This window comes from Triticum urartu, chromosome 2A (assembly GCF_056163025.1).
Source record: "Triticum urartu cultivar PI428250 chromosome 2A, HENAU_Tu73, whole genome shotgun sequence".
NCBI lineage: Eukaryota > Viridiplantae > Streptophyta > Magnoliopsida > Poales > Poaceae > Triticum > Triticum urartu.
In genome coordinates, this window is record NC_141874.1 from 100,293,132 (window position 1) to 100,308,117 (window position 14,986).

At 49.6% G+C, this 14,986-nt stretch overlaps 3 protein-coding genes across 3 annotated transcripts; 1 reads left to right on the top strand and 2 right to left on the bottom strand.

Moving 5' to 3' along the window:
- The first annotated feature begins 777 nt into the window (after positions 1-777).
- LOC125536027 (octanoyltransferase) lies at positions 778-5,238 on the top strand. The gene is made up of 6 exons (XM_048699103.2): positions 778-1,008; positions 2,036-2,089; positions 2,164-2,197; positions 4,346-4,386; positions 4,825-4,884; positions 4,978-5,238. The coding sequence occupies exons 1-6, from the start codon at positions 943-945 to the stop codon at positions 5,035-5,037; spliced, it is 315 nt and encodes a 104-aa protein (XP_048555060.1). The 5' UTR covers positions 778-942; the 3' UTR covers positions 5,038-5,238.
- Positions 5,239-6,596: 1,358 nt separating this feature from the next.
- Positions 6,597-8,668, bottom strand: LOC125536026 (4-coumarate--CoA ligase 5). Its single transcript, XM_048699102.2, has 3 exons — positions 7,550-8,668; positions 7,036-7,448; positions 6,597-6,924 (listed from the first exon to the last, which is right to left on the bottom strand). The coding sequence occupies exons 1-3, from the start codon at positions 8,540-8,542 to the stop codon at positions 6,702-6,704; spliced, it is 1,629 nt and encodes a 542-aa protein (XP_048555059.1). The 5' UTR covers positions 8,543-8,668; the 3' UTR covers positions 6,597-6,701.
- Positions 8,669-9,319: 651 nt separating this feature from the next.
- LOC147984090 (uncharacterized) lies at positions 9,320-12,102 on the bottom strand. Its single transcript, XM_087543370.1, has 2 exons — positions 11,696-12,102; positions 9,320-9,972 (listed from the first exon to the last, which is right to left on the bottom strand). The coding sequence occupies exons 1-2, from the start codon at positions 12,100-12,102 to the stop codon at positions 9,717-9,719; spliced, it is 663 nt and encodes a 220-aa protein (XP_087399496.1). The 3' UTR covers positions 9,320-9,716.
- Between the last annotated feature and the right edge of the window lie 2,884 nt (positions 12,103-14,986).

Here is a 14,986-nt window from a genome sequence, read left to right on the forward strand (position 1 = left end):
CCCGCCTCCATAGATGCGATCTCGATCCCGTTGATTCTCCAGGTTTGCAACAAAGGTGTTCTCCCCTACCGGGTTAAAGCTCAATCCCCTCGGGTTACCCCAGGCCGGTCGGAGGGCATATGCGATAGAGTTTACATGGATGAACTTACGGTGCAATACCCGGCCCACCAGCGCCACTGGAGGTGCCTCTCCTTCCACCTCTTGATCATCTACGACCAACTTCTTGTTTTCCTTGTCTGTCAGCTTCATCTTCTCCATCATATGCTCCACCTTCTCCCTCGACTTCCTCGATTCCTCTGACGCCATGTCGCCGCCCCATAAAACCCTAGATGCCACCTCTCCCTTCGTGTTCCAAAGGTGGGTAGGGGTACCAGGACCCCCCCCCCCTTGATCACCCCGAGAGCAGCCGTAGGGGAAGCGCCGATCAGGGCTTGGGTATAACGTGGAGATCGTCCAGGATGGGTGCGCGCGCGTGGGAGATCGCGATCGCCGCCGCCGTCGCCTGTCCTGCCACTAAACCCTAGAAAACGGTTCAGGCTTTAGTATGGTGTGAGAAGTCCGAACTTAGGTCTGGAGGTTCGAGCACCAGGATTGAACCCTGATGGGCTGGGGATATCACAGTCTCTCTAACCATACAACCACAGGTTGGTTCGCATGTTAAAAGAAAAGTTGTCATTTCTCTTGTACGCTGTCACGCAATATTTTTTCTGTTATTTGCTTTGGGCCGAGAGAGGCCCTAATCTGCACAAACCCTGCATGCGGCTCAAAAAAAAGGCCGAAACTGTCTTGGGCCCTTGATTAAGAGCACAAGCGCGGCGCAGTCGTCTCGGGTGGACTCGTCGTCTCCTCTGAGCTCGAGACCGACCGAAACGCACCGGCGTCGGAGCGGCTAGGCGAAGGCGGGGCCCAACGCCGGCGAGCGGCGGCAGCGTGCTCGCCGCCATGGACGAGCAGGAGTTCCGGCGCATGCTCGACCTCTTCCCCGTCGTCCGATCCCGCGACTACTGCGTAATCCATCTCATCCCCGCTCCTCTAATTCTCTCCTGTTTCCTGAGCATGGGGAATTTTTCGTGTGTTTGCGGCGCGGTAGTGGTGGCCCTCGCCCTTGCGGGTCTTGAATCGGAGGCTAGAGAAACCGCGATTTTGCCGGGGTAGGGGATTTTGGTGCGGGTGGCTGTTGATTGGACTTATCCTAGGTTTGTGCGCTTGGAATATGGCTCTGGATTTGGGTAACCTTAGGGTTGGTTCTGGCGACCCGTTAGATCACGCGAAGCCTATGGTATCACTACGCTGATCTTGGAAGTGTTGGTCTTGTAGCAACCCATGGAGTTCACGAGATGTAAATCTTCCATCGACAAGGCGAACATCAGATCCACAAGTAATTATCAGATCGATATTTCTGTAGTAATAAAGCAAATAAAAGAAGGAAAAATCCCGTTAAAAGTCTTCAATTGAAATAAGAATATAAAGGCCTTGTTAACAATGAGAGCGTTTGTGAGCGCGATAAAAGTGTGTATGTATTTGTGTCCTAGCAAGACATAAATGGCAACTCTTTGTCTGGTCTATTGTCTGTATTTCTGAATTTCCCAGATTCCATCAGTTACTCCTACTTCTAGCCCCTCAAAGCATGTGATCCATGTGATTATGTCTCCTCTCCTGTGTCATTTAAGTAAACATGCTAATATTAGCATCTGGCTAATATTAGTTAAGAATGTTAGTACAGCATCGTCAAGGTGCCGCGTCTCTTTCAAATAGTGTGTTTGCCATGGATATTTGATGTTAGTCGAGTTATAGCCCTGTGGTTAAGAGACGGTTAAATGCGCTCACGTATATAAATAGAAAGTGTATATAAATAGAGACGTGGGTCGAACGGTAACAAGGATTGCAGTAGTAAGTAACTTGACATGTAATCCTAAACATTCATGGTCAATGCTTCATTGCAGAAGTAACCGAAGGAAACATGGTAAGTGCTTGTTATGTTGTTACAAGACCTTGTGGTTATGAACTGATGCCAACTTTTCTTGCCAAAATGTAGAAGGATGAAGTGGAATCATCAAGCGAAGGCACCACACAGCAAACACGAGCTCAGGTATGGTTGATGTGATCAGCTGTGTGCTGCCTGATTATACTTGAAAATAATTCCGACGGGGCTATTTCTTGCAGGAGATAAAAGGAACCAAAAAGAATGCTGCAGAAGGTATATGGATCAGCATTTTTATGTTTCTCTGATAAATTTTTACCAGAGTTACATCTCATAACTATTCCGGAACCACATCATCTGCCATTATCATTGTAGCGGCCTTTCACTTTGTTCATGTGAATCACATGGACAGTTATTCATTACCCCACACCCCTATCCCTAATTAGCCTTAGATCTATAACATGCATCCCCGAACCCTTGGGAATTTGTTCGTGACCACACATCCCTAATCTCTAATTGGTCCTAGGTCTTAAGCCTGTGCCCTGTTGCTGTTGGCTTTCGTCTTTAGTCTCAATTCTTCCTCTCACTAGTCTACGTCATGGAATTTTGTTCCTTCTTAGGGTTAATAACTCTTAATCTTATATCAATTTCTTATTTTCTTCTATCTTTAAATCTTTTAGAACAAGACTTCTCACATAGGGCTGTTTGCACTTTTGACCACATTTTCGCCCCATATGGCACATGTGGGATTCAAAGCTGGGTGGGCTGACTGCTGCCTGCAGAAACCAGCTAACTGAGGAACATCTCGGTCCTATCAACTTCTACACTTAATAGTGAACTCATCTGATTTGTTATGAATTGTGTTCTCGAGCAACATAATGTTCATTAAGGCTTTCAAACATTAAGAACTAGAACACCCCGCACGTTGCTGCGGGATTTTCTGATAAATTTTATAAAAATTTGGCTGATACATAAAGCAAAGTGAAACGGTGCACTCCAAGGCATGGCAACGGTGTATTCAACCATGAGAAATCCTGAATGTATGAGATAAATTGCAAACTATTTAAAGAATTTTATAAACAGTTCTGAGGTGTAAAGCTAAGCTATATTGTGCATCATTCCTGAAAATAAATATTGCAAATGTCTCACAACATGGATCAAGATTTTGTGTCAGAAAACAGAATGAACTCTGATGTTAAACCTAGATTCAGAAATTGGAAGGTATAAACAAATTGCCTGTGTAAGCATGGCAGACCACCTTAGGTAAATTAGTGCGCGCGCACACACATGCAAAAACGATAGTAAATGTGTAGTTCATTGTGTTTCGCTGCATGCATCCCTCTCAGTTGTCTTCACAGGCTGCACTTGAGATGAAACTTCGTTGGCAATGCAGAATCTGTTAATCAACACTGACATAAGATTTCCATAAAACACTAAGCAAAAGGAAAGAACACCCGCCAAAATAAAATTAATAATAACAAATTTTGCAAACGAAAACTGTACAGAGTTTCTGACTTCATGAGACGAGCATAACCGGATTAGAGAGAAAGATGAGCTATGCTCCAATGCCTACCTGGTCGCATGCTTCTGTTGTAAACATCAGATTGAATCCCAAAAGTTAATAGGAGAAGAGGATGGGAGTTCTGCACCTAGAAGATGGGGATGTCGTTTGTGATCCTGTGTGGAGCTGGAGCCACGAGGACATAATGCCGATTGGTTACTAATTGCCACAGACTAAAAAGGAAACCGAAGAGGCAGAAGGGGGAACAAACTAATTAGAATCGAGCAACTGTCTTAGGAATTGGACGCGGGGATTTGATTGATAATACAATCAAACGGCTCAGTTTTAACAGGTGACGTGGAGGTCTGTGTACAAAATGCATGTATACACGACGAGAATTGCTGACGTGGCTAGATAATGATGTGGAGGGGCTGCATGTTGAGAAAATTGGTTGTAGTGGGGATCAACTTCTTAAGAATGTAAGATTCAATTTCATTTCCGATAAAATCAAAACTAAGTTTATTTACTTCTAGAAAAACTATGTTTAATTAAGGTTGCATGCACAAACCTGTATTTTCCTAAACTGCCAGCCAAACTATGTTACGAATACGCAGTCCTTTATACCATATCAAATTAGTTGGTTTTTCCCTAGTTTTCAAGCTTATGCACACTTCGACACGTGGTCATAGAGGTTAACCGAGATTTAGGGAAGCCAGGGCAAGGAATAGCAGAGAGTGTGCTTGACCAAAATTTTGGCTTGCCAAATGTTTGGTGGGGCAACCCTGGGCTCAAACCAAACAAGGAATAACAGAGGGTGTGCTTCTCAACCAACAAGAAATAGCCGAAAATAGACTCAGTTATCTCTGCTAACATGCCATAACACACCAGTATATTAATGATGAATTCTGTGGCATGTTCGACAGCTCTATTCCTGCGGAAATTGAAGATGGCTGCTGAGAAAAAGGTAACCTTTCTTTTGCTTTTATATCAGGAAGCTAGCAACTCAGCAGAAAGTTGAAATATTTTAAAAGCATTACGTGGCATTTTGTGTCATTTATATTTATTAACAGATTGTTCGTATACATGAAGTATATACTTACGGATGCAAACAAAGATATCATAAACATGTCACTCTCTGGCTGGGATGGTAGATGATAATCTGGCAAAATGCTTGTGAGCTTGGTTAGCATGCTTGGCCTTTGTTGGATATATTTTAGTTTACCTTTTCAATTGAGTAATAGCCCTACAGCAGCTATCTAGAATATATAAAATACAGTTACCGTTTTCCCGCAGATCTGGATGGAATAAATATTCGGACAAGGGGGTGTAATTGGCTGATTCGGTTACTCTAGTGCTTACTTTCTGATTGGTTACTAAATAATGTTATTATTCGCTGTCTCAGGTTGGAGCAACAAAGGCAGAACTATTCTGCAAGACATTCGAAGAAGCTCACGAGAAACTTGTATTGACTTCTCTTTTCCCGGAACCTACTTCGTGATAACGTCTCTACCATCTTTCTTCCTGGCGGTCTTATGGGATTGTTCTGTTTGGCCAGGTTTACAAAGAACTGGATCTGGATGCTGCTCAAAGGTTCCTGAATGCCTACAAGAGCTGATGATGAGCTGTTGCTAGATGCCTAGAAGATTTGGTTTTCATTCATCAGAAACTGCTGAAGATGTGATGATGTTAAGATTTCTGATATTTCCTTTGTGGTTCCCATCTTCTGCAAAACCATGTAGACAGCCCTGGTCAACCAGCTACATTATTCAGATGTACTGTGTTATCCTTAACATAGACCACATGTATTTTTCTTCCAGCTGCGATCTGTTCGCCCTGTTCTTCAGAGATAGAACTAGCATGTTTCTTCTGTTTCCAATGACAAAAAGTCTGAATCGGCAAAAAAAAGAAAATACCGCAGATGGTACAATTTTAACTAGGGATTTTTTTGGCGGGAAACTAGGGATTTTTTCAAATTGCCGCAACGTTGAACCCGATGCCACCATATACGGATGAACAACATCTTGGAACAAAATATCCCTGTTCAAGAATTCATCCGATGATTAACCCGTTAACTTGCCGATTCATCCCTACTTGTAGGGTTACCGAGTAGCAGATAAACTTTATCGTCCAATTAATTGATTAAATTGCTGATTAATTTGCCGATTAGCCTATTAATCCCCTATTCGCCAGCCAACCGAGCAGCTACCAGTTAACGATTTCTTCAACAATGCAAAATATTTTTACCAAACTTGCCACGACGCTGCAATGGTACTTCCAAAAAAAAAATTATACTGTTTCTTCCAGTTCATTGATATTTTTCACAAAAGTGCGAATACAATATCTGGAGTATATCCAGAACCCCAGAAACACAGTATGCCATGCACATTGGCGACTGATCGATCCTTGCTCACACTCTCTTCGTGGTATTTTAAATTAGGGATAAGTATATTTTTTGTCCCTCAATTTTTTCGAAAGTATAGAAATGATCCCTCAACTCCAAAACCAGCAAACTGTAGTCCCTCAATTTTTAAAACCGGATAAGTTTAGTCCCTCATACCACTTTGGTTGATTTTTTGCTGACGTGGACTGGTTGTTGTTTGGAACTGTGGGACCAGCTTGTTAGTGGTCGAAATTTGAACAGTATGTGGTGTAAAAAAATAAAAGACACGCAGAAAATATAGCTACTTCATTGTGCACATGAGTACAGAAAAAAAACATATATGCAGAGGATTGAAACTGAAAAAAATAAATCACTTTTAAATGAGTTAATATCATTGTACAGCGAACATGCTTAATATATGCAAAACTACAAAAGATTTTATACTTGTCTGTGTAATACTACATAGTATCCGTGGTATGGTGGTTACCTACTGATCTGGCCTACTTCCGGTATTAAGTTCGAAACATGTGGCATACATTTTATTTTAAGCTATTATTCTTTCTTCCTGGGGCTGACATGTGGGACCCTGCACATTTGTACACGCTGATGTCACGGCCCAGCCTATAGGATGTATCTAGTTTTAGTCAAAACCACTCCACGTCAGAAAAAAAACAGTCAAAGCGGTATGAGGGACTAAACTTATCCGGTTTGAATAGTTAAGGGACCAAATTTTGCTGGTTTTTTAGTTGAGGGACCATTTCTATACTTTTGAAAAAGTTAAGAGACGAAAAATATACTTCTCCCTTTAAATTAGCATGATTTCATTAAAAAAATAGCATGATGACGAGAACAAAAACCGAACCGATTATATATTTCGTGTACAAATATATCAAGCATCATCAGCACGATCCGACGGCCAGCTTTGCTCGGAGGTCCTTCCTCAGAATCTTGCCCGACGGCGCCTTGGGGATGGTGCTCACGAAGAAGACCTTCTGCAGCCTCTTGTAGAACACCACCTGCTTCGCCACGTACTGCTTGATCTCGTCCTCGGTCATGTCGGCGCCGTCCGACGACGGCACCACGAACGCCACAGGGACCTCGCCGCTGGCGTCATCCTTCATCCTGATCAAGGTAGCCGGCCGTTGTTAAGAATCCATAACTCTTACAGCTCAATGAGGACCCATGCATTAATATGAATTCAAGTTCGTGCCGGAGTAAGAAGTTGGTGCTTACGGGACGACGGCGGCGTCGGCGATGCCGGGGTGGGCGATGAGCATGGCCTCGAGCTCCGCGGGCGCCACCTGGAACCCCTTGTACTTGATGAGCTCCTTGAGCCGGTCCACGATGAAGATCTCGTCGTCGGCGTCCACGAACCCGACGTCGCCGGTGTGCAGCCACCCTTCCTTGTCCACGGTCTCCGCCGTCGCCTCCGGGTTATCGAGGTACCCTTTCATGATCTGCCTCCCCCTGATGCAGATCTCCCCGGGCTGGTTGCGCCCGAGGCACACCCCGGTCTCCGGGTCGACGATCTTGAGCTCCGCGTTCCTCACCACCGTGCCGCAGGCGCCGGACTTCACCGGCGACGGCTCCTTGGCGAACGCCATGCACATCGACAGCACCGGACCTGCCTCCGTCATCCCATAGCCCTGCTCAAACGAAATGACAAACAGATAAGTTTAACTGGCATGGTCGTCGTCTAGACTAGTCATGGTCAAAGCACGAGGAAGGAAAGGTTAGGTATGTGTACCTGTCCGAGCACGGCATTGGGGAGCTTGGCGTGGATGATGTCCTGCAGCTCCTTGCCCATGGGCGCGGCACCGGAGATGACCATGCGCACGGAGGAGAGGTCGTGGCGGTCCATGGCGTCGCCCTTGGCCATCTCGACGACGATGGGCGGCACGAGCGGCGCGATGGTGATGCCGTGGCGCTCCACCAGCTGCATCATCTTGACCGTGTCGAAGCGCTTCATGACGACGAGGGCGGCGCCGGCGCGCAGCCCGCAGAGCAGGATGGAGTGCAGCGAGTAGACGTGGAACATGGGGAGCACGCAGAGCACCACGTCGTCCTCCCGGAGGTGGAGGTTGGGGTTGTCGCCGTCGACGAGCTGCGCCACGCTGGTGACCAGCCCGCGGTGCGACAGCATGACGCCCTTGGGGAGCCCCGTGGTGCCCGACGAGTAGGGCAGCGCCACCACGTCGCTGGCCACGTCGATGGGCGCCTCGTGCAGAGCCGAGTCGTCGGCGGCCGCGAGATCGGAGAACGAGGCGCAGCCCTCGGCGCCGTCGCCCGTGGCGACGATGACCACTCCCGCGAGGCCCCGCACCTTGGCGACGAACGCCGGCTCGGTGACCACGAGGGTGGCGCGCGACGCCGCGGCCTGCTTGGCGATCTCGGGCGGGGTGTGGAGCGGGTTCGCCGTGGTGGTGGCGGCGCCGAGGCGGGACGCGGCGAGGAAGGCCAGCGCGAACTCGACGCAGTTGGGGAGGAGCAGCATCACGGTGCTGCCATGGCGGACGCCGAGGGAATACAGCCCCGCCGCCACGCGCCGGGAGAGGCGGTGCACGTCGCCGACCGTGAGCGTCTCGCCCGTGGCGCCGTCGATGAGGCACGCGCGGTCGCGGCGCTCCGCCAGGCGCTCGAAGACGTAGTCGTGGAGCGGGAGGTGGTCCGGGATGACGATGTCCGGCAGCGTCGACCGGAAGACGACCTGCTGCTGCTGCTGCTCCGGCAACGAGCCCATTTCTCGCCGCGTCTGTCTGTACTGGATCGTTTACGGCTGGATTGGTTGGTGGAGCTGTGGGATCAGTGGAACAGTGGGGGCACTGGTTGCGAGATCGACCGAGTTGTCCTGAGGAGTGGAAGGAGCTCGCGGGGTGGTACTTATAGATAGCGGAGGGAGGCAGTGGCGTTTGGTGGGGAGCTCGCCGGAGCGGTTGTTGTCCGGGAGAGGATGACTGGACCTGGTCCAGCTTCGTGGAAGAAAGCTCGGTGCGAATTTCTAAACTCTAGCCGAGCAGCATAGGACATGCATTTCACACGTGCGAAGGAACCACACCTCCGACGTCGGCACATGAATAAACTTGATAAATATAAAATGTTTTTCTCCTTGGGTGGGATGTATATAAGGTATTCCCTTCATTTTTATTTACTGCGCGGACTAGCTTTGTCTAGAGTCAAACTTTGTACATTTTAATCAAGTTTGTAGAAAAATTAGTTGCAACAAAAAGTTTGTAGAAGAAAACATTTTTTTACAAGTTTGTTATTGTAAATGTTTGTACTATATTGTTTATAAACTTAGTTGAATTTTATAAAGTTTGACTTCAGTAGAATCTAATATGTCGACTAAATAAAAGCGGAGTGAGTACTACTCCTCCGTAAAAAAAGGTAAGAGCGTTTAGATCACTAGTAATGATTTAAATGTTCTTATATTTTTTTACGATGAAAGTAATAATATAAGATATAAATAAAAACTTGATTAATGTCACACATCTAGCTTTATCCCTATTTTCCGGGCATGTGCAGAGAAAGAGTAAGGTATTAGTTCTTAAATTCTACGACGACATTTAGAGTCAATGCATGTACCATACATTGTCTCTTAAGTCGTTTTGCTTTGGAAAAATTACAGCTACAAAAACATCATCAGACGAACTCACTAAAGGCTGGAGCTTCGAGTCTTAGAGCATCTCTAGCCGTTCAGCCTCCCAAGGTGCCAAAAAAGAGCGGTCTGGGGGCGAATCAACGCTAGATTGGCTCTTGGGGGCGATCTAGCTCCCAGCCACGCTCCGAGACGCCGCCCCCAGCCGCGGTAAATTCAAACATAGTCTCATTCCCGCTCACAAAATAGACGCCATAAATCCGGCGATCAAGCGGCCACAAGTTCGACGTACAAAAAGCAGAAAGGACACACGTCCGCATCAGACGGCGAGGTCGGCCTCCGGCGTCGGCGGAGTCGGCGTGCGCGGGCTTGGCAGGGTCTCTGCGCTGGGCGGCGTCGGCATGGCTTCTGTGCTGCGGGTAGTCTCGGCGGCATCATTAGTCGGGCTTGGCGGCGGCGGCGACGTGGGTGTCGGCGTGGGCGTCGTCGTCAATGGAAGCTGGTTCAGGATGATGCGACGCTCCGCCAAGTACCACGCCTTGACCGCCTCGTCGTTACTCTGGAGCATGTCCGCCCTGAAGGAAATATGCCCTAGAGACAATAATAAAGTTATTATTTATTTCCTTATATCATGATAAATGTTTATTATTCATGCTAGAATTGTATTAACCGAAAACATAATACATGTGTGAATACATAGACAAACAGAGTGTCACTAGTATGCCTCTACTTGACTAGCTCGTTGATCAAAGATGGTTGTGTTTCCTAACCATAGACATGAGTTGTCATTTGATTAACGGGATCACATCATTAGGAGAATGATGTGATTGACTTGACCCATTTCGTTAGCATAGCACTTGATCGTTTAGTTTGTTGCTATTGCTTTCTTCATGACTTATACATGTTCCTATGACTATGAGATTATGCAACTCCCGTTTACCGGAGGAACACTTTATGTGCTACCAAACGTCACAACGTAACTGGATGATTATAAAGGTGCTCTACAGGTGTCCTCGAAGGTACTTGTTGGGTTGGCGTATTTTGAGATTAGGATTTGTCACTCCGATTGTCGGAGAGGTATCTCTGGCCCTCTCGGTAATGCACATCACTTAAGCCTTGCAAGCATTGCAACTAATGAGTTAGTTGCGGGATGATGTATTACGGAACGAGTAAAGAGACTTGCCGGTAACGAGATTGAACTAGGTATTGAGATACCGATGATCGAATCTCGGGCAAGTAACATACCGATGACAAAGGGAACAACGTATGTTGTTATGCGGTCTGACCGATAAAGATCTTCGTAGAATATGTGGGAGCCAATATGAGCATCCAGGTTCCGCTATTGGTTATTGACCGGAGACGTGTCTCGGTCATGTATACATTGTTCTCGAACCCATAGGGTCCGCACGCTCAAGGTTTCGATGACAGTTATATTATGAGTTTATGAGTTTTGATGTACCGAAGGAGTTCGGAGTCCCGGATGAGATCGGGGACATGACAAGGAGTCTCGAAATGGTCGAGACGTAAAGATCGATATATTGGACGACTATATTCGGACATCGGAAAGGTTCCAAGTGATTCGGGTATTTTTCAGAGTACCGGAGAGTTACGGGAATTCGACAGGGAGTATATGGGCCTTATTGGGCCATACGGGAATAGAGGAGAGAGGCCAAAAGGAAGGAGGCGTGCGCCCCCCTCTGGTCCGAATTGGACAAGGGGTGCAGCCCACTTTTCCTTGTTCCTCTCCCCCTCTTTCCTTCTCTCCTACTCCAACACGGGAAGGAGGAGTCCTACTCCCGGTGGGAGTAGGACTCCCCCCTTGGCGCGCCCTCCTCCTAGGCCGGCCACCTCCCCCCCTTGCTCCTTTATATACGGGGGCAGGGGGGCACCCCATAGACACAATAATTGATCATTGATCTCTTAGCCGTGTGCGGTGCCCCCCTCCACCATAATCCCCGATAATATTGTAGTAGTGCTTAGGCGAAGCCCTGCGACGGTAGAACATCAAGATCGTCACCACGCCGTCGTGCTGACGGAACTCTTCCCCGACATTCTGCTGGATCGGAGTCTGGGGATCATCATCGAGCTGAACGTGTGCTAGAACTCGGAGGTGCCGTAGTTTCGGTGCTTGATCGGTTGGGCCATGAAGACGTACGACTACATAAACCGTGTTGTCATAACGCTTCCGCTTTCGGTCTATGAGGGTACATGGACAACACTCTCCCCTCTCGTTGCTATGCATCACCATGATCTTGCGTGTGCGTAGGAAATTTTTGAAATTACTACGTTCCCCAACACGCCTCGCCCAGCAGGAAAGCCAGGTCGGTGTTTCTCTTCTTCGCGACAACGTTGGTCCGGAGTAGGTCGAGCTTGACGGCGCTGCTCGACATCAACGCCGACCACCGCGCCTCGGTCTTCTCTTCACGAAGGGCGGCCCGGGCCTGTGCGTCGGCGATGCAGTGCTCGATGGACTCCTGCACTCGAGCGGTGGCCGCGTCGGCGTGTTTCCCCTTCTTGGCAGATTTGTTGCCGTCCGGCCGCTCTTCTGACGCGCCTGGAGTCGGCGCGTCCGGCTTGTAGGTCTCCTTGGCCTTGTCGAGGGTGCGCCGGACTTCCGCCCACTTATCGCATTTGTCAATGCGCTTGTAAACGTGGAGGTACTTGAATTCGGCGTCGTTGTTGCCCTGCCGATACATGGTGAACATGCGCAACAACTTCGTGGAGGAACAAACAGTTGGTGGGCGCACACGACGAAGAGAGGCGGGAGACCGGCGTGCCATACCTGATCCTCAATGCTGGCGCCGCTCTCTGGGCGAGCCGCGACCTCCCCGACGATCCCATGCCATTTGTTGCACGCCCCCTAGATACTCCCCCAATGGTTCGGCATCACCTTCGCCCCGTGCTGCATGTAGACGCCTTTAAAGTAGGGGTTGACGAGTTTCCGCTCGTCGAACTCGGCCTTGATCCGCTCCCAGTACGTCTCGATGCTCTGGTTCGTGCTGGTGGTCGGGTCGAGGCAGACGACTTTTCATGCTTCGGCGAGGCATTCCTCCTCCTTGGACGCCCACTTGATGCGCGGTTCGCCGGACCTGGCCGCCCGCTTCTTCTTCTTGCTCCTCCTCGCCGGAACAGTCGCCGGCTCCTCCTCCTCCTCATCCTGCTCCTCCTCGCCGTAGACGTAGCCGAGCTTGCCGTCCATGCCGCCGCTCAGATCCACCGTGTCGTTTGGGGTGACGAACCCGGGAGACGCGGCGGCCGCGGCCGAGCCTGTCGCGATGATGTCGTCCATGTCGGTCTCGGTCTCGTCGGTGTCGCTAAGGTGCGAGAAGGGCAGCGCGCCATGGCGGAGAGGGGGCGTCGGGGAGGACGCGTAGGCGGGCAGCGAGTAGTTGTATGGAGGGTACTGCACGCCGGTGAAGGCGGGCGAGGGCGTCCGCTGGGCCGGGTGTCCATGGGGGAGGTGACGTTGGGGTTGAACCCACCGTGCGCGTCCCCGTCGGCGTAGCCCGGTGAAGGCGTGCATCCCCATGGCTGCGGTGACGGAGAACCGACGCCTTGCTGGCCCAGGGCGCGTACTGGGCGTGGCTGCCGGGTGGATTCATCATCCCCGCGCGAGTCGCCTCGGCCTCGGCTTGGTCCGCCGAAGCCGCAGCCGCACGCGCCGTGTTGTCACGGGCCTTCTTGGCGATCGCCCTGTTTCGCCGGTCGGCGGTGACAGCCTCCCGTCGCTGAACTTCCGCCCTCCACTCGGCGTTTGTCATGCCCGGTGGCTTGGACGGCGGCGCCCTCGGCTTCCTCTGCTTCGGCTGGGCGACAGAGGCGGTCGCAGTTGCCGCGGCGCGGGGGGCGACGTACTTCTTCGGTGGCATGGCGGCGGAGGCGAGCGGGAGATTGGCGGGAGGAATGGAGAGAATGGGAGGGAAGTGGGGGGAAAGCGGGATGAAACGGCGGGAAGAGGCGCTCGACTCGCCGACAGGGCGGACCCACGCGCCCTTTTCGCTTGTGTCGGCGCCCCTAGACGCCCCGTAGGGCGCCGGATTCGGTCTGGATCCGCCGGCACCAGTTTCGGCCCGAGCCGGCGAAAAACGGGCTTCTGGGGGCGCGACTGAGCCATTTTTTCGGTGTCAGCGAGGCAAAAACGCATAGAAAGGGCCTGTTGGGGGCGCGGCTGGAGATGCTCTTACTGTCGATGTAAGAGCCACTTCCCTTCTCTTCTTTCTAGTCAATTGACATCATTATAGCTTTGTGCCCTCTCGATACAATAGCTTCGCCCAAACAAACTAGATACATTCGTTTGAGCGCCATTTAATACGAGATGGGGGAACTACATTTGTAGTAAGTGCTAGGAGAATACTTTGATGTTAAGATAGGAAAGATTATCTTTCTTTTTGCGGGTAGGAAAGATTATCTAGCATCGAAGCTAAGATATGTAAGTATATTATAGATGCCAGGGTTAAAAATGATTACAATAGCGCTAAGCAATCACCTAAAGTCATGGTAATTTAAGCAACCCTTTGTTGTTCCTTGTTGCCCGTTTCTGAATTTTGCTGTGCACCTGCTGTGCCACTGCCTTGTGGGCCTAACACGCAACGGAGCCGTCCTATTGGAGATGGTTGGTGGCAGTCTTCTTTGGGTAGATGGTTGTTGTGAGTTTGACTGGAGCAGCAGGACCAAACATTTGGTCAGCCAAGTCAGTGCTCACCAACCGTGCGTGCGTTGAGAGGTGGTGGAACCGGCGTGCCGCAACGGATCACTCCAGTGACGTCAACGCTAGGACTTGGTTACATGGTAGCTCCTCCGTTTGGGGCGATGGTAGCTGTCGGATTACAAACATCGCCAATCCTGTCCGTAGAAAACAGACATGTTGCTTTCTGTCTCTTTTTTAGAAAGGTGCTTTCCGATCCAAATTAATCGGTACACACTTGTACAACTTTGTACTAAGGGCATCTCCATCGCAAGGCGCCTAATCAGGCGCTTGACTAGGAGTAAAAAAGGATTTTTCTCCTAGCGCCTCGGCTTGGAGTCCAGGCATGCAACGCTCAGAGCTAGTATACGGGCGCTACGCGCAAAATTTTGAATGGGCAGCTCGTTTAGCGCTGGTGACTCTTATGGCATCGACGCTAACCAAATTTCGGAATTTGGACGGGATTAGGAGGAAACGGCCAGGATCCTGACCCTAGCGCCTGGCTTTAGCGTCTGTATTGTACATGCCCTAAGGTTGTAGTAATTATACGTCAATTAATATGAATGGGGGGGGGGGGGTACTGGTATGAATCGTGGTGCGATTCTCTCTCCTTCAACAACGTGAAGGTTGTGCTCCTCCCCACCTTCCTCGCCACGGTTTTGTTGCACATGCACTCCGACGAGATTTTTCTTTGTCTTCTCATTCTCTTCTTATTCCATTCATCCCCATCACAGGTGATGCCTTTACAAGGCTGCCCGTTTTGCCGGGTAAAATGACATGTGCGTGTGTGGAAACACATCTGCTAGCTACTGTCGCTGATTCCAACGAATCTGTGCGCCACGGACTATGCCATCATACCACCAAGAGAACGAAAGAGGAGAAGGACACGTTCAGGTGAATAAGTG